At 40.4% G+C, this 26,413-nt stretch overlaps 1 protein-coding gene across 1 annotated transcript in view; it reads left to right on the top strand.

Annotated features, from left to right (window-relative positions):
- HIVEP1 (HIVEP zinc finger 1) overlaps positions 1 to 26,413 on the top strand; it is a 110,361-nt gene that overhangs the window by 32,908 nt on the left and 51,040 nt on the right. The window contains exon 3 of the mRNA XM_061346501.1: positions 26,093 to 26,146. Coding sequence (XP_061202485.1) covers positions 26,093 to 26,146 — 54 coding nt within the window. The remainder of the gene's footprint in view (positions 1 to 26,092; positions 26,147 to 26,413) is intronic.

Raw genomic sequence — 26,413 nt, 5'->3', positions numbered from 1 at the left:
TACAGTCAATATAATTATAATGGAATTAATGACATTTTAAATTAAGAAGAATATTTGCTCATTTGTCTGTTATGTACCGTGATTTGATTACAAATCCCGGCAGTGCTGATGGCCCTGGAGATGATAGATGACAAGACACAGTATGTACCAGAGGATCAGCTATTGATATTGGTTCATCCAGTCCTGGCTTGTGTTGTGAAAAGACAGTGAGAAAGGAGCCTATAACTCAGCCATGGAATTTATTTAGAAGGAGGGTCCAGAAGAAGACCCAAGCACAAATCTTTACGTAAATATATTTGGAAATGCTTTCCTGGTATTAAATTTGACTGTGTAAGTTTGTGTAGTGTGTTTTACCTAAAGTGATCCTAAACCTTTGTGAGTTGTCTTTCACCTAGAAAGTGGGTATTAGGGAAGATTGAGAAGCAGGAATGAAGCTTTTGCATCTTAACAAAGATCATTCTGCTAGCCTAGCCAGAGGGGAAATGTCAGGTGGGAGGCTGAGCATGGGTTTCTTTTGGTGTGGTTTAAGTGTCTGTTTGAGACACTGTACGGGTGCACCATACTATTTCAGTTTTACTGTTTGGATATTGTATGTTATAAAATGTATGGTTACAAACCAGTTCACGTTGAGCACAGTAAGATTTTATTCTGGTTAAACATTCATGCTTTATTATAGATCTTTATTGTGATTGCAAGATAAATACCAGTTTTTTATTACTTTGTAATAAGTTTTATCTTTAAAGATTGTTTTCCAAAAGATTGAAACAGGCTGTTACCTCACCTCAGAGTTATGAGTGTGATATTCAGGAGTACTTGGAAGTTGAGTTAGATGAATGCTGTTTTAATTGGCAGGATTTTACCATCAGCTTCCATGGGAAAATTAGTTAAAACTTGTCACCACCATCATAGTGCCTTTGAAAACTCTTAACCATATTATGAAGATTTTTTACTTTGGAATTAATTGCTACAAGTTGGAAGAGGAGGCTACTTTCTAACTACCCTAATTTCACATTGTCCATATGATAATTAGTTTACACTGTGTTTAGGAGACACAGACAGAAGTCAGGTGTGTTTTTGTACAAGGGTTTTAGGCAGCTAGCTTTATGTGGACTTGGCCTGAGACGGTTTAATAGGGTCTGGTTTTCAGAAAATCCTTTGCTGAACACCAGGGCTGGTTTAAGAGAACTGTGGTTGGGTGTTTGACTTTGGAAGTCATTGGTCTGTTAGTAGAACCTGTCAGAATGTGTAAGACCAGGAGGAGTCTGTGTCCCTACCTTGTATGCTGTAGTAATGTGTGATGAAATAGTAACAAATCAAGATGCCTTAAAATTTCTGTGTGCCATTGGAAAAGGCATTGAAAAGGATAAGTTGTGTTCAGGAGGGCATCTAAGGGGTTAATTCAAGAGTATGTTTTATGTAAGTAGTTGGCAAAAAACTATACATTTCTCTGTAAGTCCTCGTGTGCAGCAACTATGTTCCTTGGGAATATAAATTATCTTTCCAATAAATCCTTTGGGCACAGAAATGTTTTGTGGACTGGGGCTAAGGCACACAGGAAGGTTGTGGTGGGCACTGGTACTGAACTTATATATCTCATCACAAGTTCCTTAACCCTGAGACCTGACTTTCCCAAACTCCCCATAAGCAATCCTCTGGGGCATTTCACCCTCACCTCCCCACCAGCATCCCACTTACCATCTTCTGCTTCTCATCACTGAGCCATGCCGTCAGAAACAAGCATCACTTCCCTTTCCCAAAGAAGAGTGAATTTTATGCTGCTAGTAGGTGTCTTGCTACCTGCTTTTTTTATTGCTCTGTGACTGGATGCTTTCCAAGACAGCTAGTCCTCACTTTCATCTATGCCCTGGGATTCCAGAGGAGCGATGGAGAAGAACACCTTTGTGTGAGATTTGGCTGGTTTGCAGTCGTCTGCCACAGGGGAATGGAAGTCATAACAAGGGAGTTCCCACAAATAGGTGGATGTTGTGGGGTTGTACCAGGAAGTTTTGATTTCCTAATAAAATCGTAAGATGAAATTCTGGTTCTCTTAAAATCCTTGGTACCTTTATAGTTAGCCTGTGAGCACAATCTGAATTTCAGTGAAGAACTATGGGATTTTCTGGGTTAACCATTTTCTTAAGTTTAGGCTTTGCACTGCTCTGGAAATGTTTAAATTCTGAGGTTTGGCTCTTCATCCAGTGTCCTCTGTTGGTATCATATTAGTAGGGGAGTCAAATGCTCACCTGAGTTTGGAGCATGTGGTTGGGAATGCATTTCAGCTTCATCTAATTTATTCCATCCGAGAGATTTTCATCTGTGTTTTCCTGTAGACCACTGTAAGGGAACAGGTGTGTATGCATAACAAAGGCCAGGTCTTTGAAATCCGTAAGTAAGTTGCAACTTTACAGTGGATACAGTGTTGTTTGTTCAAAAAGCAGAATGCATTGCTGTTGAAATTCATAAAATCACAGAATGGTTTAAAGCTCGTCTGGTTCCACTGCTTTGCCATGGGCAGGAACGCCTTCCACTAGACCAGGTTGCTTCAAGCCCCGTCCAGCCTGGCGTTGAACACTGCCAGGGATGGGGCAGCCACAGCTTCTCTGGGCAGCCTGTGCCAGTGCTTCACCACCCTCACAGTAAAGAATTTATTCCTAATATCTAATCTACATCTTCTCTCTTTCAGCTTGAAGCCACCCCCCCTTGTCCTGTCACTACATGTGCTTGTAAAGAGCCCCTCTCCGAATTTCTTATAGGGTCCCCTTCAGGTATTGGAAGGCTCCAATGGAGTCTCCCTGGAGCCTTCTCTTCTCCAGGCTGAACAAGTCCAACTCTCTCAGTTTGATTTCACAGGAGATGTGCTTCTGCCCTCTGACCATCTTCATGGCCCTCCTCTAGACTTGCTCAAGCAGCTCCATGTCCCTCATGTATTGGGAGCCCCAGAGCTAAACACAGTACTGCAGGTCAGGTCTCATGAGAGCAAAGTAGAGGGGCAGGATCACTTCCTTCAACCTGCTAGTCATGCTCCTTTTGATGCAGTCCAGGGTACCATCGGTTTTGTGGCCTGCGAGCGCACACTGAAGCCGTCTCATGTTGAGCTTCTCATCAACCAGCATCCCCAAGGCCTTCTCCGCAGGGCTGCTCTCAATCCATTCTTCCACCCAGTTTGTATTTGTGCTTGGGATCGTCCCAACCCACGTGCAGGACCTTGCACAACTCCGTGAAGTTCTTATGGGCCCACCTCTCAATGATCGTAGTTTCAAAACGAGTCCTCTGAATGATAGTAAATTAATTTGTCGATTTGAGTGAACAATAGATAATAAATCCACACTTCATAAGTGTGTGCAAACCCTTCCTTGTGGGTATGTCAGATGAACTTCAGAGTCACTTTGTACTCTATTCAAGCATCCGCATCTAAAGCTTATTGAAATTAGACTCATACATCATTGTTGACATTGTCTTTAGGAGTGTGCCTTTGTTTTCCTTTATAACTTGTATTTCATGTTAAAAAACAACAAAACCTGAAATATCAGAAAACATGAAACTTGTCACATTTGTGTAATTTTTCTGAAGTGAAATGTGTATTAAATTGCAGCTTCATTGTTAAATTTTTTAAATACTTTTTTCAATTTAACTTTTCAGAATCTGCATGGCTTTCCTTAGTGTAACTTAATAAAAAAAATTAAAGCTTTGGGTAAAAGCGCTTTTGTTCTGTTTGGTTAGTTTTGGATGGTTTTCTTTCAAGTAAAGATGAAACTGACCATTCTAGAAAATATTTTATGATGGAAAATTTGCTTAAATTCATCCTTTCCAGAAACACTTTAGATTTTGGTAATGAACTTTCTGACAGAAAATGTGGTTTTTTTTTTGGCAGAATCCCTCTGGCAACATCCTCCTGACATCAGCATAGGAGTCTACAGGTTTCCTGGCAAAGCTAGGCGTCAGCCTGACGTAGGCCATTTTAAGCTATAGAAAATTTATCAACTACTACAGCCAAAACAATGCCAGACATGCCCTTTGATAATATTAGAGTGGGAAAAATGGCCAGTAGAGCATTAAATAAAACTTAATTTAGGGTTTCAAAACACAGGAATATCTTAATTAGAGTCCCAGTACTGACTCCAGTGTTAATATGGCTGTGCACCTTAACAGTGCATTTCCCAACCATGATGTGTTTCAGTTTATGTTGCTCTAATTTTATGGATACACATTACTTGTTCTGGGGATAATTGTGAGGATAATGTGCCATATAATGCATTTTACTCTGCAGTACTGGCATATAATGTCAACCTGATTTGTTAAAACCTAGTTTTTATATGGGGAATTTTAAAGGGCAGTATATGGTTTGATATGCTTCAGCCACTTCTTGTTACACAGGATTTGCAGTATAATGTTTAAAGCCCCTTTGATAATACAGCACAAAGATTCTTACTGGCTTGTGCAAGGTATTCCCAAAATGTGTTAACTAGCGTGGTTTACTGCAGCCTTCTGGTTTTCTTTGGCATTATGCCTTAAGAAAGCTTTACTGTTGCACCCTTTGGTTTCAAGTCTTCATTCTTAAACATAAAATAGTCATGACATATTTATAAGGCAAATATTTGTAAATTAATATGGCCAGCCATCTCAAATCTGAACTAGAAGTGAAATATTGCAAATAAAATCTTGGCTTGCTTAGCAAACCAAATTCAAGTTTTTTTATGAGATGGGAGGTATCATTTCCCACTGCGTATCTTCAGCAATCAACAGTGTAACAACAGTCTGATTGGTTATTTACTTTTTATTTTCTTTCCCATAGGTCTTATGTCAACAGCATTCAGCAGAGTGTAGCATGGTTATTTTTAATTTATCTTTATTGGCTGTATAGATCAAAACATGAACAGTTTTATGGAGGTTGCATTTTTACATCCTGGCAACTTCTTATTTGTTCTTGTTCCTATTAAAAGGTTTAATTTCCTTCAGAAAACTTAACCTTTCTCTTCCACTTGAAATAATGACAAGGACAAATATTCATCAGCATCCCTTTAACCTGATGGTTTAACTGCTCCTTCCGTATCTCGGAGATCTGGAAAAGTATTTCTGCCCCTTCCCCAGCAGCCAGAGAAGTGCCCAGTGTTGGGAATGCCTCTGTCTGCCCTTGCCTCTGCAACTGCTGGGGTATCACCACTGGCTCAGAGGGCCACCAGGAGAGCTTCCCTTCCCCTGCAAAGCCCCGGGTGGTTGAGCGAGCATGGCGAAGAGCAGGCAACCTGCCTGCATCTTCCATTCTGGCGTGACACTGTGTCGTACCAGACCTGTTGGCTGCAGCAAGGTGTAACGTAGCAATGGAGCAAGGGAATTTTACAGTGCCTTCAGACACAGTGTGGTTGTGAATTTCCACTATGTTGCTTTCGATAAAATAATTTTAACTAATGTTTTGGATGAAGGAGTGAATGATAGCTGAACAGCTTTAATGTCTTTGTCAGGCTGTTTAGGACCTCTAGCAGAAGGATGGATTTTGAGAATCTGTAATGCTTGTGAAATAGAATCAGTATGTTTTTTAATAGTATATTTAAGCTAAAACTTCTTTGGAGAAGGGAACTTACTTTCCTCCCACCCCCACCCTTTTATATGTGTCCAGCATGCTGCTCTGTAAACAGGGCCCTGATCCTTCCCTTGCAGTCTGTAATATGAACACCAGTGATTTCCCCGTGTCACCTTCAGACTTGTGTCAGCATTGGAATGATTTCCATTCCTGCTTTTAATTACTCAGGTTGCCCATTTTTACTTATGGGTGATCAAAGATCTCTGTCACCCTCTGCCTGGCACAGACCTGCTGATGATGGACGGGACTGGTATCTTCATAGTATGTTTGTTCTGTGCCTTTTCCTGAATGTGTGCCCAATGGGAAGGTTTCCACGGTTTTCAAATGGCCTTTATCTGCAGATTTACTCAGGTGGGTGAAGGTATTTTAAAGAAACTGTGGCAAATACAAATCCTTATAATAAGCCTCTCCTAGTCTGTGCTATTCAGATGCAGAGTTCGATTTTCTAGATCTTAACTGCAGTTGACTGTGCCTTCATTGCAGGCATCTCCCCACACATTGTCCTGTTGCCTTTTCATGGGCAAATACTCCCTTAATTGTTTGCATCCTGCTTTTTGCCATGGTCTTTCTCTTGTAAAACAAGTTAAAGGGTTTTATTAAGGAAGAACACAGTCAAATATTAGGTGAGAAAAGGCAGAAAGGGCATTTGTTTCTGGTGGTGGAGCTTGCTGGGCAGGTGGCTGTCTTGTGTGGCTGTGGGAGGAATGTTTAGCAGGTACTTGATGACCTGCAGTAGGAGGAAAAAGTTGCACAGGTGAAAATGGAGGAGGTTCTTGTGAATGTTGAGGTCTCTTGCAAGTTTGGAGCTCAGCTCAGCCTACATTCCTGTACAGAGATGCGCTGCCAGAAGATTAATACCTACTTTATTGGGATACTAAGGGTCTTGGTGCACCACATTCAGAGCGCTTCTGTGGCTTCGCTTGCAAACCTAAGTTTGGAACTGAAAAAAAATGTTCCATCTAGAAACTAACTTTTCTTTAATAAAAAGGAAAAAAAAAACAATCAACAAACCAACCCTTGGAGTGCCTTGAGTGTGTTGGGTAATTGTGTACTCAAGAAATGCAGTTACATAAGTGAAGACACTCCTGTCAGCCTTGCCTGCCAGGAAGGCAGGCACTGCAGCAAATCCACTCATCGCAGAAGAACTCCAGTCGGTGCGAAAGGGGAGAAGCTTTATCCTGTGTGCTGTATTTATTCACGGAGAGAAGTTGTCTTTGGCACGTACGTTTGGCACCAGTTCTCATCCCGTGGAGCTGCTTTTTCTTGTTGGTGTTGTGGGTAGAAGTTTCCTTTTCCGACGTGGAAGGGAAGAGGTGGGTATTTTCCATAGTTTATCACAAGGCATTGCCACTGCTGGTTGAAAGAGTCCAACTAAGTGCCTTCAGGAAGCAGGATTTGAGTCAGAACCAAAGTCCTGGGCAGAAGCTTAGGTGTCTTGTTTGACAGGGGAGAGGAAAGATGGGAAGGGATGTGGAGGCATCATGCAGCAGACCACGGTGTGTAGGACATTGGTCCTGAAGAGTGGACAGTGATATCTAGATCTACTTTTCACGCTTACCAGTGTGGCTTGGGGGGGGGGGGGGGGGGGGGGGATGGATAGGGGTGAGTTTTAAAAGGAGGATGCTTTCTGGGCAAAACTAGGCTATTCTGCATTTATTAAGTATGCACATTTTCGGTTAAGGTGGGTTATGAAATGTCTGAACAGGCCTTACTGTTTGCTTACATTGCTTATGAAACAAATCATAGAATCATAGAATAGTTAGGGTTGGAAATGTCAAATTTAAATGCGTATAAAGCTGTACTTCATAAATTTATTTCAAATATAATTTGATTCTACTGTGAAAACCATTCATGAGTTAAGTTTGGGATGAGCAGCACAACAGCAAAGGTATTTAGATATTTATGCTTAATTTAGAAGAATGACCTTTCAGAGCAAAGCATGGTGCTTGTCAGAAATATCCTGATGAATTAATTTCTTGTGATGCCAATGTGTTGACTTTTGAAAGCAACCTTATAGATAATGAGATTTATTTTTATCTTAGATCTGTCTGATTGTAGTGCCTCTTGCAAATCAAGGCACTTTTACTGGCTTTTGTGGTTATAAATACATGGCAAAATTTGGAAGCAAAAAAAAAAAGAAACAATGAAAAAAAAAAAAGAGGAAAAACCCAAACCAACCTATATCTGTCTGACCAGCATGGATACCTGGACTTCTAAAAAATACTGCAGTTGTAAGAGCAGTATCCCCTTTTATCACCACCCCCAAACACTCCCCAACCACCTTTGAATACTGTCTAGAAATACTTTCATTCTCGTTTTAAATGGCCTTACAGGAACTATATTGCATGTGGTAGCAATGTTGTCTTGCATTAGAAAACACTAACGTTGTTTCCACAGGCTAAGGCAATGACTTTCAATTTGTAAGAATCTGCAAGGAATTTGAAAGCAACTTTAGTACTTCTTGAAGGTTTCTGACTGCTTAAATTGATTTATGTTTAGAACCTAATCTTGCTCACTTTAACAAAAGCTGGCAACTTCAGTAGGTTTATTTGTGCAGATAGAGTGAGAAAGATTCAGCTATTGATATAAATACTTTAGCTTTCTGGTTTCTGAGAACTATTTTCTTACTGTTAATTATGCATCCTTAAAAATGTGTACATTCATGTGCATATGTAGAGGCAGAGATGGCAGTTTAGTTTGCAAACTATTGAGCTTTGTTTTGCCTATCAATGTTTTTAATTTTAGTTTGACTCCAAACAATCTCCAAAATGTTAGGATAGGCTCAGATTAAGAGAGTGATGAGTCGGGTCACATACATTGTCACATGTAGCATCATATACTGGATATAGGTGGCTATTACTGGAACATCACTATATTCCGGTATATTATATTAATAATTAAAAGTTATTGCTGGGTTGATTCATGTAGTCCTTTGAGGTTCATTTGGGCAGGAATAGATGTCTAAACAGGAGGTTTGTGTTTTTGTGAGCCGTCGGCAGCTGTCAGGACTCAGGGCAGATAGTGGGCTCAGCATGGATGAGCTTGGGAATGGGATTGTGGAAGCTAAAATACTGCAAAAGAAAAATCCCTTTCCAGGCTTGAATTCAAGTAATTGAAATGGTTTTAGATGGAGTGGTGCCAACTTCTAAGCAAACAGCTTGCAAGTTTAAAAGTCTGTGTTGTTTAAAAGAAATACTAAAGGGTCAGCGGTCAGGTATGCTTGTGACTAGAACTGAAGTGTCTATATTGGCAAATGAGAATCTGAGTTCATCTAAGAGGTTGCAGTCTGAGTGAAGTGCAATGGTAAAGCTAAAATGCGTGATAAAACTTCATGATTTTAACTTAATTGTTAAATTTTAGGAGTATTTTAATGTTCTTGTGGTAGAAATGTCATCTTAACCATTTGGGTTGAGTATTGCCTTTGCTGAAAATAGTTTAGCTTGGAGTTGCTGTTGAAAACAGAAAAGTCTCTATTGCTATTTGGATTGCTGTGTTTTTGCTGTAGTCGGTGGGCAGCGACTTACAGTCATGTTTTGGTGTTTACTTTCAGGTCACTCTGGACTACGCTCAGCTGGGTTTTTTGGTAATATTGCAATATTACTCCGACTTTACAATGGCAAACTTACTGTAAATCTGTGGTGATCTCCATTTGGGTGGTAGTTTCTTAAAACAGCTTTAGTTATTGTTGGAATAGTGGCAAGTTTAAAGGGTATTGCATGCATGTAATGGTATTTCATCTCAACCAAAACAAAGGATGTCAGTTTCTAAAGCAACAAGAATTATTTTTAACTCTTTCCTCTTTTCTTTAAAACAAACCCAGAGTGATTCATCAGTATCCTGTCTCGAAGTGGCCCCTGCAAGTTTCAGAGGGCGATTAACAAGTGGTTCAGTGGGTAATTTTGCAAGCACCAGCTGTGGACCATGGTGTTTTGTTCTATGGGGTTTTTTTTTTAACCTTTCATGCAGTGCAATTAGTAGCTGGGTGGTGTTCTGAATATCACATTTGATCTCTAACAGGAACGTTATCTGTTCGCCCTTGCCAGGGTGTGTTGTTCTTAATAAAGTGGGTGTTGAGATTCCCCCGTACAGAGCTTCAGTATTTCATGTCAAAAGCCCAAGAGCTAGTATCTCATTGTGTTTAAAAGGGTTTTTCATTTGTCTTTTCAGACAGAATTGATCAATGAAGTCATTTGCAGTAGGAAAGCTAAATCTCAAACAAATGCATTTTAAATATCTGCCTGAAAGCAGGGAGGAAATGAGAGCTGAGATAAATTGATAAAACTGGTGAGAAGTTCAACTCCTAAGACCTACATCTTGCTATTACAAGTAAGAGTTATGAGGTTTCAGTTTGGTCTTTTTTTCCAGTAATGCTCAGTTTGACCTTCCCTATAGCATTTATTATTTAATATACCCTTATTATGTCAAATATTTTCCGCCTCCCTCTGAATTAAACTGCTGTGATCTTTTCAACTCTTCTTATACAGAATCATCCATAGGCTCCTAAGTACTAGCATACTTTTTTGAACTTATTCTATTTCTGAAATGGTTGTATTGTTATTGTCTGTATTTTTCCTGAAGCAGCCCAGTGTTTTATCTCCAAATACCACCTCCTCCCACAGAGAATTAAGTAAATCAGCAAAGTGTCCAGGAATGAACCCTGTGCAGAGTCATTGAGACCTGTAGGTCAGTTTCACAGTGCCACACACCAACAGGTCATAAATTGAATGTATGAGTACTTAATAGATACAGGGATTCAACCTGTTTACTTCTTTATGCATGTCAGTGCTTTGATCATGGCTTTTTGCCTTAGTATATTTGTTGTAACATGGTATTCCATGTACAAACACTTTTCCATAGTCCACAATTGAAGCTGTTAGCTACTGATAGGGTTGCATTGCTCTAGCTGTCCTAGGAGGTGACTCCTAAGGTGTCTAATGATAGACTAGTTAAACTGTGAATTAAGCCAGGAACTTAAACTGTTTATATGGTCTGAACTGTATCATGATAATAATTTTGAAATGTCATCTGCTTTTCCAGATTTCAATCCCAATTTTTCCAGGGTTTTTTTTATTGAGTGCCATTGGGTTTCTCCTGGCTTTTGTGCTGAATTGGGAGTAGCGATTTCCAAATCAGTTGTTTACTGTATCATGTAAGGTAATGAAATAACAGCCACCAAAATCTTCAAAGTTATCTACGAGGAGTGCGAAAGTGTAAATTTTACCCACTTGATAATTGGCAGTTAAGGTCAGATTCTGTTGCTGAATCATGACTTGAGTTGTTAATGAATACTTGTTGAGTAATCAATCTGAGTAAAACCTAGGCTCTGGAAGTTCTTGAAATTAAAAACAGTCACAGTTTAAAACAGTTGGAAGTAATTACTAAACTGGTTAAAACAAATGAGAATTAAGCTATTTAAACACCTGAACTGTAAACTTGATTGAATAGTGTGTGTTATAGTTGGCTTTTGGGTTTTGGTTGGTTTTGGTTGGGTTGTTGGGGTTTGTTTTAAAGTATTATATGCTTAAAATTTATTCTAAAACATGAAGCCAAAAGCCAGGGACCTGACTACCTGTACTCTTGCCTTCAGGATTAACCTGAGGTTGCTTGGTTTATAATTATGAATTCTAGCTACAGAAAATGAGAAGCTGGACAGAAAGACTGCTGAAGATAGGAAAGCATCAGGTCATATGCTGTAAGAGTATATATTTTATTTAAATTTTATCACCAATAAAATATTATCCAATGTTTATTTACAAGGAAAAAGAAATCGGAAATTATGCGCTGAGTATTTTCCTGCTTGCTCTGATTTCTCCGAAGCAGAGTCCTCAAACATGAACTGATCTGTCTTCTCAGGAAAGAGAAAGCAAAAGGAGAAGAAAATAATTTCAGTGCATCATTTCTACAGCAGACTTTATTTGCTTTGCTGTACTTCATCATTTTATGGATTTCAGTTACTTTATCATTTTCTTCTCAACACTCCCCCCCCATCTTTTCTCTTGCCTGTCTCCTTTCCTTTTCCTTCACCGATTTCAGCATGGAGCAAAACATTTGCCTGTGTTTTTAAGAACCACAAAGAGAGATAAGTGCTGAGTTCTGTGCACAACCTGAGGTCTTCCCCAAGTGTGGGGCATCAGAGGCCTTTCACCTACTGCAGTTTACTGAGGGAATACCAGATATGTGTATTTGGTGGATGCACACCTTATCCTACCACTCACAGCCTTAAATATCAGCACCGAGTGAATTTGGGGGCAGAAGAGGAGAGTAGGAAGGTCTTGCTGATAAGATTCTTGGCATAGGAGGGGTTGTCAAGAGAGGAAACCTGAGGGAGCTTGAGGAGCACTGAGCACAGCCATACTCCTTTATGCGCTGCAAAATCCAGTCATTCCAAGAGTTTTGCAAGCTGGTTTATAACAACGGTCAAAGTAAATTTGGAGATGTAAGCATCAGAGAGAAGTATAAGTATTTGGAGAACAGTAAGTATTAGGCAAGCAGCACTTGTTCCTTGGCAGCCAATCACTGATGATTTGTCAAGAAAGTCCGAGGAAAGAGCCCCCAAGAGGCAGAAAGTGGGATCTGCCACTGGCTGCCTTTCTGTTCCCCAGGCCGGTGCCCTGCTACATCAGTGCAAGCCTGGCTCAGCTGTAAGCCTCAGTGAAAAGTGATGCATCATATAATCATTTAGGTTGGAAAATACCTTTAAGAGCATCAAGTCCAATCATAAATCTCTGTCTTCCATTGCAGGATGCCATCAGAAGAAGGTATCAGATTTGCAGCTGTGGGCTGGTGTTTTCCCCAAGCACGTTTTCTCTTTCCTTGTGTAATACCCTTCAGTATTTATTAGGTTTGGTTGAAACCAAACCTGGTGTTCAGTAGGGCTTTGGTGAGAATCTGGCTAAGCCTTCCTTCAACACAACTCTTGGTGCCTTTCAGGGTGACTCGGTGGTTTACTAGCCACCTCCTCAGAGAAGAGACATTAAAGAGCAAGAGAGGTTGTCCAGTTGGCCTCATTCTCTCTGCTTTCCCTTCTTTGTGCATGCAAAGTTTCCAGTGTTGTTTTTCTTCTATTAACCATGCACAGTTTTTGTCTCGGTTGCCCTTTCTCTGGCTGGAAATGTGGAAACTTTGAGCAGAAATTTATTTTAGTGAGCTGTTAAGGAAAAAAAAAAAAAACTGAGAAAAATACTTCTGTTAATAGGTAAGACATTTAAAACCGAAATAAACAGATTAGGGTATAGATGGGTGAAAAAGCCATTTAAAATCTTAATCGTTTTGGAAATTTGCGGCTGTTACTCAAATCACTAATTTTAGTGCTAGCAAGAAAATGTTTGGCCGAACAGGCATGTTAAAAACAAACCCAGAAAGCAGTTTCATGGTACTATCCTGGGTTTGCATTTTCATTGTTTTAGTCAAGTTGTACATTCTAATAATTTCTTCTCCCACTCACCATATTTTCCAGAAGTTATTGTTCCAACAAAACAAACCCCAAACATATCTTACGTAAACGAGTTAATAAAGTCGGATGCAAGACTTTCTGCACTGTATGGCACAGAGTTGGTTTGTGCAAAATCTTTCTGTTAAAGGCCAAATAAAACGTGTTTGAGGAGTTGAAGTCCCTGGGTGCTCCCTGTGGCACATCACTATTGAATCAAGCTCCCTCCAGGCTGAATTGTTCGCTTCCAAATGCAGGATGAGATGGTGTGTGCAGCAGCTTGCTGTGGATTTCTCCCACACGTTCCTCACCGCCCCCTCGTCTTCAATCAGACGATGCAAAATTGAGCGTGAATTCTAAATAAAAAGGGAAAAAACACGCGGGTGATGTTCAAATTGCAGAGTGCCATCACTTTGTAGGTGCGTAAGAGGCAGCTATAGTTAATTGTCTTCCCGAGCTTGCAAGTAGAGAAGGAAAATTTCACCAGCAAAACTAGATAAAAGGGGGAAGAGGACAAGGTTTTGGGTTTGGTTTAGATTTTACTTGGGCTTTTTTTAAAGGTATCATAATAGTTTGCTATTCCATGGCAACAGGAACTGTCCTTGTGGGATGAGGTGAATGTGAGTGGATCTATATGATTTTTGCTTTATTTTTCAGAATACCATTTAGCATATTAATGGCATGCTTAGCTATCTGTATACTACCATGTTTGTTTCATAGCTTTTATTTACTAAACAAAACCTTCTCAGCTTCTTGTAATAACCAGCTTTTTCTATAAAGATTAATGAACTAAACGTACAGTGTCAACATTTCAGGATATTTTTTCAGGAGCTTATTTGTTGTCCAAGGGTATCTCAGAGGTAATAGAAAAAGGAATGCCAGTAAGATACTTCAGCCTGTTTTCTTCTCAGGGAGAAATCTGTTATATTTCAGGGGCTAGGGTGTAGGAGCTCTGTTGCAACACATTTTTGTTCATCAGTGATGCTTGTAAATCATGCTGGGGGGTTTTGTGTCTGCTGTTGCCCTTTACTGCGTTTGCGTGATCTGAGCAATTTTGACTCGCTGCAGGACTTGGGGGCTGCTCAGTGCTGGCCTTCACAGGTGAACTGTAGTTTGAACAGAGCCTTGGGTGGCATGTTTTAGTGTGAGGTGTCCCTGCCCATGCAGGGGGGTTGGAACTAGATGACCTTAAGGTCCTTTCCAACCCTAACTATTCTATGATTCTATGAGCTGGGGTAGACAGGGTGCCTGTAGGTGCAGTGGGGAGCTGGGGGCCAGCCACAGCAGTGTCCCCTGAGGCTAGCTTTCCTCTCAGCTACTGGGGCCAGCCAGAGCAGGCACGAAGGAGGAGAGAAGCAGGATGCAAACTGGCTGTGCTGGAGACAGGTTTTAACAAGTGCCTTGGGACCAGCACAGCCCTGCTCCGAGCAGAAATCATTGTTTTACGGGACTTGTGGAAGAAAGTGGCTTGTGTGGCTCACAGGGTAACCAAGGTAAGCGCTTAAAGCTGAGCACAGCCTTAGCAGGCTTCTGTATGGTTGTGACCAGAGAATAATCTCTTCATAATAATGTGAATGTTTGCCACTTGGCCTCCTGGAACAGACTTCAAGTCCTCTATTTTCCCTGAAGCAAGAGATACCTGTTTGGATGGGAGGTTACTAGCTGGCAGGACATGGGCTGAATCTGGCCCCCAGGATGCTTTCCTCCCCTCCATCCATGTTCCCTAAGAAAAAAAGCAGCTGTTTTGTAGAGCCTTGTCTTACAAGGCCTATTTGCCATTCAGCCCTGAATAAAATAGCAGACATCTGGGTTTTTACAGTGCTGGAGGGTGATGGTGTAGGACCTATTGCTGTGCTGCGGGGTGCTCTGCAAGGTCAGCTTGCAACTTCAATTAATGGTTAGTGGCTGAGCAGCTCCTTTCTAATAGCTCTGTAAAACTAGTAAAATAAGAAAGCTGCAGCATTGTAGTTTCAGCTCATCCCAATTTGCTGGGAATGTGTCGCTGAATATATGATCTGTGTTTATTTCCTTTTGTTACAGAACATCTCCCATACGTGCCTCATTTCCTCTCAGCGAGCTTGCCGTATGGGCCCTCCTTCCCAAAGTTGTACGTTGGGAACTGTCTGGCAAATCTGGAGAACGTAGGGTAGTTGGCCCACAACTTCATTGCTCTGTTTAGGGTCTGCCTAACCCTGTGCAGGCCATGTGCATTTCCTGGAGAGGTGTTTTATCCTTGTTCCTATCATCTTTGATGGGATTGGCACAGGGACTGGAGAATACCCAGGTGCTCAGCTGGATACTCTAGACCTGTTTTCTGTCTTGGGTATTGAGGGAGGATGGAAGCAAGTAGAGAACTAGGTGATCTTAAGTTCCTTTCCAACCCTACCTATTCTATGATTCTGTAACAGTAAAAATAAATCACTAAAGTGACATACTGGCTTAATATGTTTATTTTCCACCCCCAATTTGTGTTTGCCCTGAGAAGAGAACATGAACTGCCTAGGGCTGTTTTGTTTGTAAGCCTCTTAGAGTGGATAAGCCCCTGTTCATGGCTGGATGATATTTTCTTAACAAGAAAATATCATCTCTTTGTGCCTTTGCACAAGTTTTGTGTTTCAGGTACACCCAGTCCCACATCAGCTTGTACTGACTAGTTTTTCAAAGGTGTTTTTTGTTTTGTCAGTCCAATTTCTGTTGTTTCTTGCTTTAAAGCTGCAGCTAGTGACATTCCATTCAGCATGCAAAAAAATCAGGGTAAAAATAAAAGGCTACTCTGAAAAGATAAACTCTCAAAGTACATAGAGCAAGGTTTAATATAAATTAATTGTGGATTTTTGTTTTGGATTTTTTTTTTAGCACTGAGACCTGCTGATGCCATTATGACTGTTGATATGTTGGATTGTATTCGTATGCTTTGGCTTGTAACATTAAGACCTATTAATACTAAGTTCTTGGGAAAAAAAGCATGCAAAAAAAAGAGATACCTGAAAAGCTTTAACTTTGCATTTAATGTTTATTTATACCAAAGAAGATTTTTAAGGTGATTGTGATTTTTGCATCCCTGTTCAGAGTGGATTTACCAAGTGGTAAGTGGTAGCTGACCATTGGTCTGGAACAAGTCCTAAGCTGTGTGTTAGAGTTGGTCTGGTTATAAGCCTGATGCATAAAGATGCTCCAGCACTGTCAGGAGCTTGGTGAGGAAGGAGTGGGGAGGGTGGCTGGAGGTGATGGCCCAGAGGCACGGTCTTTGAGCTACATGGTAAAAGAAGGATGGTGCTTGGGGAGGCTGGGTTTTCAAAACAGGTTGGAAATACTGATAGGGTTTTAAGGAGGAAAGACAGAGTATCAAGTGAGCTCCCCTGACACCCTAGAAAAAAAATCATTTGTGTGTAAATTTATCGAGAGTCTGATATTTACACATTTTGCAGTCAATACCCACTCCTTAGCAAACACTGCCTGCTGGTTTACAGTTAATAGAAATGTGCCTCTGTTGGTTTTTGTACTTCTGAGTGATCCAGGAAAGAGCACGCATAGTGAAGTGGCAGTGTTGCTGATTTGATGGAGAAGAGGTGAAGATGAAGATGCAAATGAAAATGGAAAGGACTTCTAAATGACATTAGGTTGCTGTGCAACCATATTATAAAATGACAAATGGAATTCAGTGTGGATAAATGCAAAGTGATGTCCACAGGAAAATTATTCAGACTTTTCATTTAAATTGAGTTGCTTGTTAACACTCAGGCATATCTGGGGGCTCATATATTTGTGTGGAGAAGTCAATTGTATACTCACTAGCTGTCAAAAAGCAAATAAAACATTAGGAATGTGTATGGTAGTAGTAGAGAAAAAAGTATCTGTCATAGGAACATCTGTGATGTGCCTTCATCTCGAACAGTAGGATTAATTCTGACATCTTCCTTGTAATTCTCTTTCCCTTCTTCACTTCCATATCCAAAGAGGATAAAATTGTACTGCAAAACTTACAGAGGTCGTAAGCCTGTTGAACAGCTTTTGTATAAGGAACGAGTAAGTAGATGAGGCCCTGCTGTTTGAAGAAGGAAAATACGAAAAGCTCACACAGATTGAAAGCACCCTTGGAGAAACTGATGTAGGAATAATCTGTGGGGCCTGTTAGGTTGAAATAGAGCTTCTGGGGCTTGCTTCAGAGCTCTGTGGTTTTAGTATTCAACTTAGCACGTGTCTTCTGCTTTTTCCTCGACTTACGCTCTTGTTGGCTGCTGGAGGCAAGATGCTGGGCTGGGCTTTTGGCTTGACTTCTAGGCTTTTGCTTTGCTTCGTTTCTTGTTAGTGTCATAAAGAAATGCTTTTATTTTCTTAGCCAGTAGTGCTGTTTATTGTCCATCTTAATATCAGGTAATTATAAGAACTTCAGTATCCAAAGTCTTACTAAAGATTTAGCCGTTTAAATGATTTGTATTAAGATTTAGGATCTCAGTAATGAGATGATCTTTACAGCATATGCTAAGCTTAAGAAAATTAATCTATATTTGAACAGGATGGTTGATTGGTACTATGGTTTCCTCAGTGCTTGAACATACCTACTTCCATGATTTCTGCCATGTAAACTCGGTAGCATTTGGGGAACAACACAAATAGAAGAAGAAATTAGAGTGCAGTTTGACCCCTTGGAGAACTTGCAGACAGCCTCCATGCTGTTACCTCAGGTGGTGAAACACAATTCTTGATGTTGTTTTACCTGTTGAACCAGTTTTGTGCCTTTCTGTGCTGGGCAAACCCTCCCACAGCAGCCTCGCAGTTGAGGATGAGTGCTTTTTAGTACCAGAAAGATGGATGGGAGGTTTTTCCGCTGTTTGGCTAGGGAGTGTCTAGCTCCAGTGTTTGCTGCTTTGGTGTAGGATCTGTATTTGAGAAAATACATAAATTAAAGAAACCTGGTGGGCCCCAGATGTTGTTATTTTTACATGTTTCTGGTGAGTGGAAAAGCTGGTGTTTGGTTTTGTTTTTGCCTTTTTTGTTTGGTTGTTTTTTTTAAAGTTTGCAGGCATTTCACTGGCATTTACTTAATTTCTATATGAAGCTTTAAAAAAAAGAATGAATTAAACCCACACTTTTTTTTTCCAGTCTGGGGACATGACATCAAAGGCCAGTAAACCTATCAGGGGGAGGGAACCTGTCTCAGTGCGGAAGGTATGAAGGTGCACATGGCAGCCGCTTGGAGAAGATGGTGAACTAGGGTGATTCTAGAGTGACTTTAATATCTTATTTTAACTTTTATCCCCAGTATAGGATGACATATAAGAAAAAGAAAAAAAGGAAGAAAAAGCCAAATATAAGCCTGGAACAGTGAATGCCCTAGAGGCTGTTAAATAATTATTAAGCATATTTTAGTGATAATAATCACCCATCCTAAGTAGACAGCTAGAATTTGGCAGGGGAGCGGAACAATGCTCTAGCGTCAGCATAGCAATGATGTAATTACTGTGCTGGGTGGCTGATTAGGGGCTATGCAAATGGCCCTGCAATCAGTGCCTTCATTTGTGCTTTGGTACAGGAGGGAGACGATGTGTAAATGAATTATTTCTGGTGCCTGTGGGAAGGTGGGAAGGGATGTAGGGTTGCCTGGCTTTGTGGGGCAAATGGAAAAGGGAGTGAAGTGAAAAGTGGAGAAGGTGGAAAATCTGTGTGTAAAGTGCCACCCTGGCGGGGTTGGGTACAAAGGTGTCAAAGCAGGAGGTATTTCTGAAGATACTTCACCTGCACTTCTGAGGTTTTGTGCTTGGCAGCTACTGTGCCCATCCCCACAGGTACCTCACTGTTTGCTGCATCCTTCTATAAGGAGACAGTCATCCAGAAATCCCCTTCCTGCCCCCCTTCCACCCCCCACCCCCCCCCGTGCTCAGTTTTTAGCGACTTTAACAGTCTCATAATAGAAATTCTAATCATGTAAACCGAAAAAGCTAAAAAGCTGAAACTCCCTAGTTATGAATTGATGGCACAGGGGCTGAGTTTGGGTTCATATGCAAAGTGCTTCTGTAATTTATGCGCATACACCTTGTCAGGCTCATCAGGAGCCCTTGCCATGCCTAAGTAATACATGTGATGGCAAGGATAAAGCTATTATTTATTCAATTTACATACAGCTTTTCCGTTGACTGTTTTATTGTATATACAGTATAGCGGTTCATTGCTGACACTAATTTAATCTGCAGAATATAGATTGTATTTTCAAATATTGCAAGCTTCTTTTTTGCTAAAATGAAGAGTAATAAGAGGACTTTTATCTTCTATTTTCAACGGGTTATGTAAAGTATCTGTCATGGGTTCTTCATTTTTAAATCAAATAATTATATATGGCAGGGAGTATGATGAGCATTCAGAGTTGACATTAAAGGAAAAAATGCATAAAGTATTCTTGAAAAGCTGATAAAACAGGTCATTACTCAAGGTTATAATGACTAGTAGAACATGTTAAGATGTTTTAAATCTCATTTTTTATTTTTGAAATAAGTACATGATATTTTTTAAATTGACAAATACCTCCTGCAGCATCCTACTAGTTGCTAAGGGGTTTGTATTCACATAATTTTGAAGAAGTCTTTTTACCCCCCTCTCGTGCAGCTGTATGAGCAGTCTTCAAACCCAGTAACATCTGACAAGATGAGATTTAATCTGCTTTATGTTGCATTTTTGATAGGCTGGGGTCATCTGTGCTATCAGTTATCAGGCTTAGTGTTTGGCAGTGCATTGTGCTGTGGTACTGTGATTCTCTAAGCTTCAAACTGGAGAGGAGAAACCACAAAACAAACCATATGCCAAAAAGTGTCAAGTTCCCACACTATAAAATTACAGAGAAGATGTAGGGACTGTTTTTCCTCATCTGATCTCTTCCTTTTAATTTTGGGTGTTCCTCATTAAATTGGAAAAGGGAAGTGTATGGGGACAGAAGAACCGCTTCTAATTAAAAGTAGATTTAAATTTAAGTGAGAAGACTGCCTCATCCTATGGGTTTAGTGAAATGCCCTTTTTCTGCTGTTTGCCAACATTGTAGGTGTTCATTCTGCAGCAGGAAGGCAGCAGTGGGAACTCCAAGCTATTAAAGGCATCCTCAGGTCCCTGGCTCTGCCAGCCCTGGCACCTCCTCTCTGCCGGGTCCCCTGCTTCTGCAGGGAGGGGCAATGCTGCCATCCCTCTGTGAGCCCAGGGTGCAGTTGGGACCTGCTCCTCAAGCTGTGCCACTTGGCTCTCAAGTTTGGAGACTCTTCTGCTGCGCGGGAAGCCTGCGTGCAGGGACCTGCCGAGCCTCGGCTCGCACTTCCCGAGGGATGGGCAAGAGGCAGCATCCCTGCCAACTGCCCCACCAGCTGTGCTGCTCTCTCAATTAACCCGATGGGCTCCTTGTACAGACAAGACTCTTGGGGTTAGATTGTTTTTCCTTTTTTTAATTACCTAGTTAAAGGAAGTCTTGGGATTCATCTCAGTTAACCAAAGCCCATTAAGACTGCAACGTTCTTGTTTTAGCAGGTTGTAAAGAGCCTTTCCTCCTCCTAGCGAAAGGGAAAAGCCAAGCACCGCAACCCCCTCCCTTCTTCATTCTCCCAGCCCTAGCAGGTATTCACTCCTGCAGGCAGGGTGCCTTGGGATTAAATGCTGCCACTGGTGCTGAGGGAACCTGCCATTCAGGAAAGAGCTCCAAGCTTGCATCAGCTTCACCCGCTGCATCAGCTGCCTGCCTTTTGCCTTTCCCATCCTGTTCCCTTCCCACTGCTGCCTGTGCTCTGTGTCAATGTGGATGCTTGAAGCATGAGGCTTCCCTCAATGGGAGGTGCGAAATGGCCCAAGTGGGACATGGGAGTGGGCTCAGGTCCCTCTGTGCCAAATCTGAGCCCTTCTGCGTACACCCCTCTGCACCGCCTGTATGGTGCTCAGGGTATTTTTATTTATTTGATTGGTTGTGGGTTTTGTGTATTTAATAACAAGTGCCTTTGGACACACTTTTCATTCAGTGAAATCACAGCACTTTGGTACTGGCACATTAGCCTGGTGAGTTTCAATAGTTAGAAGATGGAGGTTTCCACACAGGGTCTCCAGCCTCTTTTCACTTGCTCTCTGAAATGAAGTAGCAATGGAAACTGCAGAGTTTTGAACCTCCATCAGTGGTTTTCTCAAGCTGTGCATCCCCCCTCCTAAAAAAAAAGACAAACCCCTACAATTCTGTTTTCAGTAATACTGCCCAGTGTGCATAGTGTGATTGCATTAATCCATGCCAGCTGAATTTTGTCACTGCAGTTCTTTTCTCTGCTAGTGATCTAGATGATCAATGCAAGGAAAAAATGATTAAAATGTTATCTCTGTGTCCACTGAAAAAAAAACACATGCAAAGTAATTTTTAAAATCACTTTTCACATGTCTTCTGGTGCAGTAAGGTGAGAGAGTGCGTTATTGGAGAAAGCAAGTAGAAAAACTGTTTCCATCTGAAGCTGTTTTGCAGGAGGTATTCTTAGGATGACTCAGGCACAAGGCCTGAAAATTGTGCTTGTCTCTAACTGAAGGGAAAAAAAATGCTGACATTTTCCTTCCAGCTGTTTTGGTTAAATACTTGAGCGTACAACCCCAGCCTTTCAGGCTAGATGTGAGCTCGTATTTCTCAAAGTTTTGATGAAGTAGCCTGTCTTAGCATCCGGTATGTTGTAAATCTGCTGATTTTCCACTTACCCATAAACACAGTATGTGAGATATTAAAAATAAAACCAAGGCCCTTTTTATTGCTTTAGAGCAGAAGCTTTGTGTTTTCAACAAGAAGCCAAACCCCCCCTTTTACAGTGGTACAGACACATGCAAATGTGTACAATGAAAAATACTAATGTTTGGGCATTTTGCATAAGCTTAATGAACACTTCTTACCCATCACTCTCATGTGCTTTCCTGGTGACTTAAAAGCAGTCATGTCCTCCTCAGTGACTGGTTCTCTGTTCCTGTGTGTGTTGTTACTCTGCAAGGTGACTTGTTCAGCAGGACTCATTACACCGGCACAGGAACTCTCTTGAGCAAAAAAGAGATGGAAAAAACCTAAAACAAAACCCTCAAACGAACACACAAATGTGAGATTTCTTTGGTTCCAGCTTAAATTGCTGGGTTTGTATTTTGCAAACCTCACTCTTTTCAGTGTCTCTGTTTTCCTTTGCTGAAATTCCCAACCTTTTATTTTTCTTCATTAACTGACCGTATAAATAAGGCCTTAAAAGTTTTTCTTGAAAACTCCTAATGCATTTCTGATACACGTAGACTGTTAAGGTTTGTGTATGTTGGTATGCTGATATCTTAAGAAAGAAAGTAAATATCTTTCTAAACTACATTTTATTTGTGGTGTAATTAAAATCTGTGAGGTGAATCTCAGTGAAGATTAAAAACAGAGAATGTAAAGCTGTTGAAAAATCTAGTTTATTTTATTGTTTAAAAACCCACCACAGCACCACCGTATCTGACTTGGACTCTTGGTATCAATTTAATGATCTATCACCGCAGGAGGTGTGTAAAACAAGAAGCATGTATTACAGCGTGCCGATCTCCTTCCTTGTGTTCCTAAAAAGCACAGGGACATTGCATATTTAAAACCCCAAGGAATTTGATGATATTTCCACACAGCAGATACCTGCTGGAAGAGCTTTGTCGGACAATAATGTAAAAAGGTATAGTAGTGGAGTAGGAAAAGCACGTTTATTCTTATTTTGCACACACGTGCCTATATATATATATGTACATGAATATGTGTAAAAGTCAATATAGCCATAAATACATTTTATAAATAAGTACACACATATTAAAAAAAAACAACCTATTACGATATTATCTGAGTATTGAACTACACACTTGCCTGGGATAATCAAGACCTGTCTGTATAGCTTGTTACACTGGTATCCCATGGAATCACATATGGCAATTTGCTCTTTTATTTCTTTTTCCCTCACTTGGTGAGAAGTGTCCCATCTTAAATAAGAGTGTCTGGCACCATCATCATCTGCTTCTAGACGTGTGCTACTCTAGAAGGCTGTCATCTGAAGTTTGGGAGCATTAGGATAAGTCATGCAGTAAAGTAGTCAAGATAGGTACTGTTCTGTCATTTTATGGGAAATGAAGAGGGTGCCATATCTGCCATGTATTAGAAATTTCTGTTAGTTAAATTACTTTCTTTTATCCTAGGAGAAGTAAATAATATTCCAATGATAAAGTTTCTTTTGTAAAATTTCCAGATTAGACAGTATCTCCATTATCACAGGTTTAAATCTGAAATAATACTAAATCAAGTGAGTAACGGGTTTGATAATTTTATTTGCAATTAACAGTGCAGTTTTCTGTTTCTCCTGGGCTTTGCAGATGAGTTTTGTGTAATGTATTTTTGCTTATAAGGAGTTTTCAAAGGTATGTACTGTTAAGAGAATCGATCATATAATTATGAAATAATATGTAATTTGCCTTAAAATGTTTCACGTATGGGTAATTTAGGGAGATAAGAGAGAAGGAATTTACTGGATAATCTGAATTTGCTGTTAATTAGCAAGTTATTGTCGGCATATGTTCAAGTTGTGCGTTTTGTGTCACTGGTGTGAGTGGTTCCGAAGCTTGCTCTTCCTACTTGCTCCACGGAGTTTTGGGATGACCCATTTCTTACTTCCAGACTGGAATGCAGTGGTTCATAAGGAGGTCATCCATATAGGATCTGTAGTGGTAAAATGCAGCAGGCTGGGAAGCAGCTGTCACAAATTTTGCACAATGGTGTTAAACACGCCTTGGTGTAACAACAAGAGCAGGTAGCTCTATGCTATGGGCTGTTCCAAGATGTAGCTCACAATGAAACATTTAGGAAGCAGATCCATGCTAATGTATACCCTGCCTCATTTACAGTCAAAATCAGAACCAGCGCTGAATTTTTCCATTATTCGCAATGCTCAAAAGTGTTCTGCACAGAGATACCTCCACAGGTACGAAGACGTATACGCAACAAATATAACTCATTGGGGGAAACACGTCAGGAGATGTAGGAGACTTTCTGGCTGGGTACCAAGCACATGTTTACCTAGTTACTATTTGTGTGGTTCTTTGGGATTACTCTCTGACAAAAGGGTGGTTGTGAATTTCTGGGAGGAACTCTTTTTTTCTTTCAATAAGAGAGAATTCAGCTAAGGAGATCAAAGTGATTAATCTTTTTGGCAATCTAACATAGCATGCTTCCAAAATACTTCAGTAATTTTTCTCTATAAAATAGGATGATGGTGAATTTAAATGCATACAATTCATTGTAGCATTTATCTGAAATATGCAGGTGATTCTTTTAAGAATGAAACTACAGTTGTTTGTCTACTTAAGCATAAGTTTTGGTGGCAAATTGTTTACATTCTCTCAATAGATAAACATATCTTATGCATATCTCTAAACAGAAGGGAAATGGGTTTGATATTCAGTCTATGGGTGTGATTGCTTGTTGCATTTGGTCGATCCTACAGCTCCATTTACAGGGTTAATTTGTTGAGGTTTATTGTTTCCTGTGTATTTCCTGTATATGTTAGTGTATTTCATCCTATGTCATGTACCTTTGTAAATTGCTCATTCCATCACCTTTCTGTAAAGCAGTAACCTGTGGGAAAACAATATGAGATTAAGATAGACTTTTCTCTAATATTATTGGCACATATATATGAAAGACGCATTGTTTATATTTCCTCTTATTTTTGCTAGAAATCATTATTCACAGCCATTCCTATAAAAAAAAAAATTTATAGATACATACAGTATTTCAACCATAGCTGAAATCCAGGAAGATGTTAAATACTAAGTCTTCAGTGTTTAAAGTAAACCTGCATAACTGGGTTGGTAAATTGCTGGTAAAGGATGGTTCTTTTTTTGAGTTGCTTGTGTTTGTCTTCAGCAGCCAGTAAGCCAGTACAAAAGAAACTGCGTTATAAAACTTCCCTTTAAATATGTACATCTGTCTCGCTAACCTCAAAGAAAGAAGGAAGAGGTTTGGCTTTTAAAATTGCTGTAATAGTCTTTAGACTTTCTCAGAAGCTTCGTTTGCTCCAGCTTTGGGAGCAAATGAAAAAAAACAAAACCAATCAACAAAATCAAACAAAAAAAAAACCAAAACAAAACAAAAAAGAAAAAAGAAAGCCTTAACAGGTGTTTTGGAAAATGAACACTATTATCTGAAAGCCATGTGCCAAGCTCAGACCTTGGGCAGACAGGCCATAGTTTGATGTGGAGCTCAGCTTCTCCCACTGACACTTCTTCTTACCAACACACCCTGAAGCCATCCTGAAACCACTCAGAGGATTATTTGCTACCAAAAAAAATAGGACTCAAGTTTTATTCATTCCAGTTGCCCCTTTTCTTGCTTCTTGCTCTGCACTTGCAAATGCACACACGTGCAGAACAAGTCCCCCTTCCCCTTTACCGCTGCATCTTCTGCACAACTTTGGCAGAAACGGAGTTCACTTCCCATCACTGATGTGTCTGGAGGGCAGCAGGTGATTTGCGATGAACAGGATGAGAGTGAAGACTCAAGGCCTCTTTTTGCTCCTGTTGTGTCCATAGGAATTTGGGTAGTTTCATGGAGGAATAAGCACGGGGCTGCTGCTCACCCCCCACTGCTCCTGTGTGACAGTACTGGCTCCATCACTTCATGCGGCAAATCCTGTTTGCTGTCTCTATCGCTGTGGTTAATGCCCCGTTGTCTTTCTAACAGCATTTTTCAAAAGCTTATTAAAATACTCTCTAATGCACCATAACACCTATTCCAAAGAGTCCCCTGATTGCATTAATTATTATAGATGGTACAAAGCTATGGTGGGATTAGCTGCTGGCTGCAGATTCAATGCCAGTGCTTTTCTTTCTGCAGTTCCGTGTAATTTAACATGTCAATAGCCTTGCTAGTAAAACATGATAGGATTTTATATGGCTGTATTACTCATAATGTACCGCATATTTACCTGTAAATGGCATCACTCATAAGTATGTACAGATAGTTCAAGACAGATTTCAGTAGATGACTTTCTAAAATCTTATGGCATTTTATCTTAAGTATTTTAATAATGACTTCTTTTTTTTTGCAGACAAAATTGAAGAAGCACAAAAACAACTTAATGGAACAGAAGACCAACAGAGAGGTAATAAACAAACCCCCAAAATGAAATGGAAAAAGCCTCATTGTGATTCCAGAGGCCGATCCAAAGTCTTCCTGCATCAGTGAAAAGACTGCACTGGACTGAGCACTGTATGAGGCCCCAGGCATATCTGTCTGCAGACCAGAGACTGTAACACCCCAGTTTGCTGAGACACAAAGGCTTTGTTTTAACCACTGGAGTTGCTGCCTTGACCTTGATGAGACTGCTGAAGCTGTAGTATCAGAGATGTACACAACTTACTGACTGTAG

The sequence above is a fragment of the Neopsephotus bourkii genome, unplaced genomic scaffold, assembly GCF_033783945.1.
Source record: "Neopsephotus bourkii isolate Nb327-2 ecotype Australia unplaced genomic scaffold, CSIRO-AGI_Nbou_v1 NB_272, whole genome shotgun sequence".
Taxonomy (NCBI): domain Eukaryota; kingdom Metazoa; phylum Chordata; class Aves; order Psittaciformes; family Psittacidae; genus Neopsephotus; species Neopsephotus bourkii.
The sequence above is the reverse complement of the archived record's forward strand: the minus strand, read 5'-3'. Positions and strand labels throughout refer to the sequence as shown.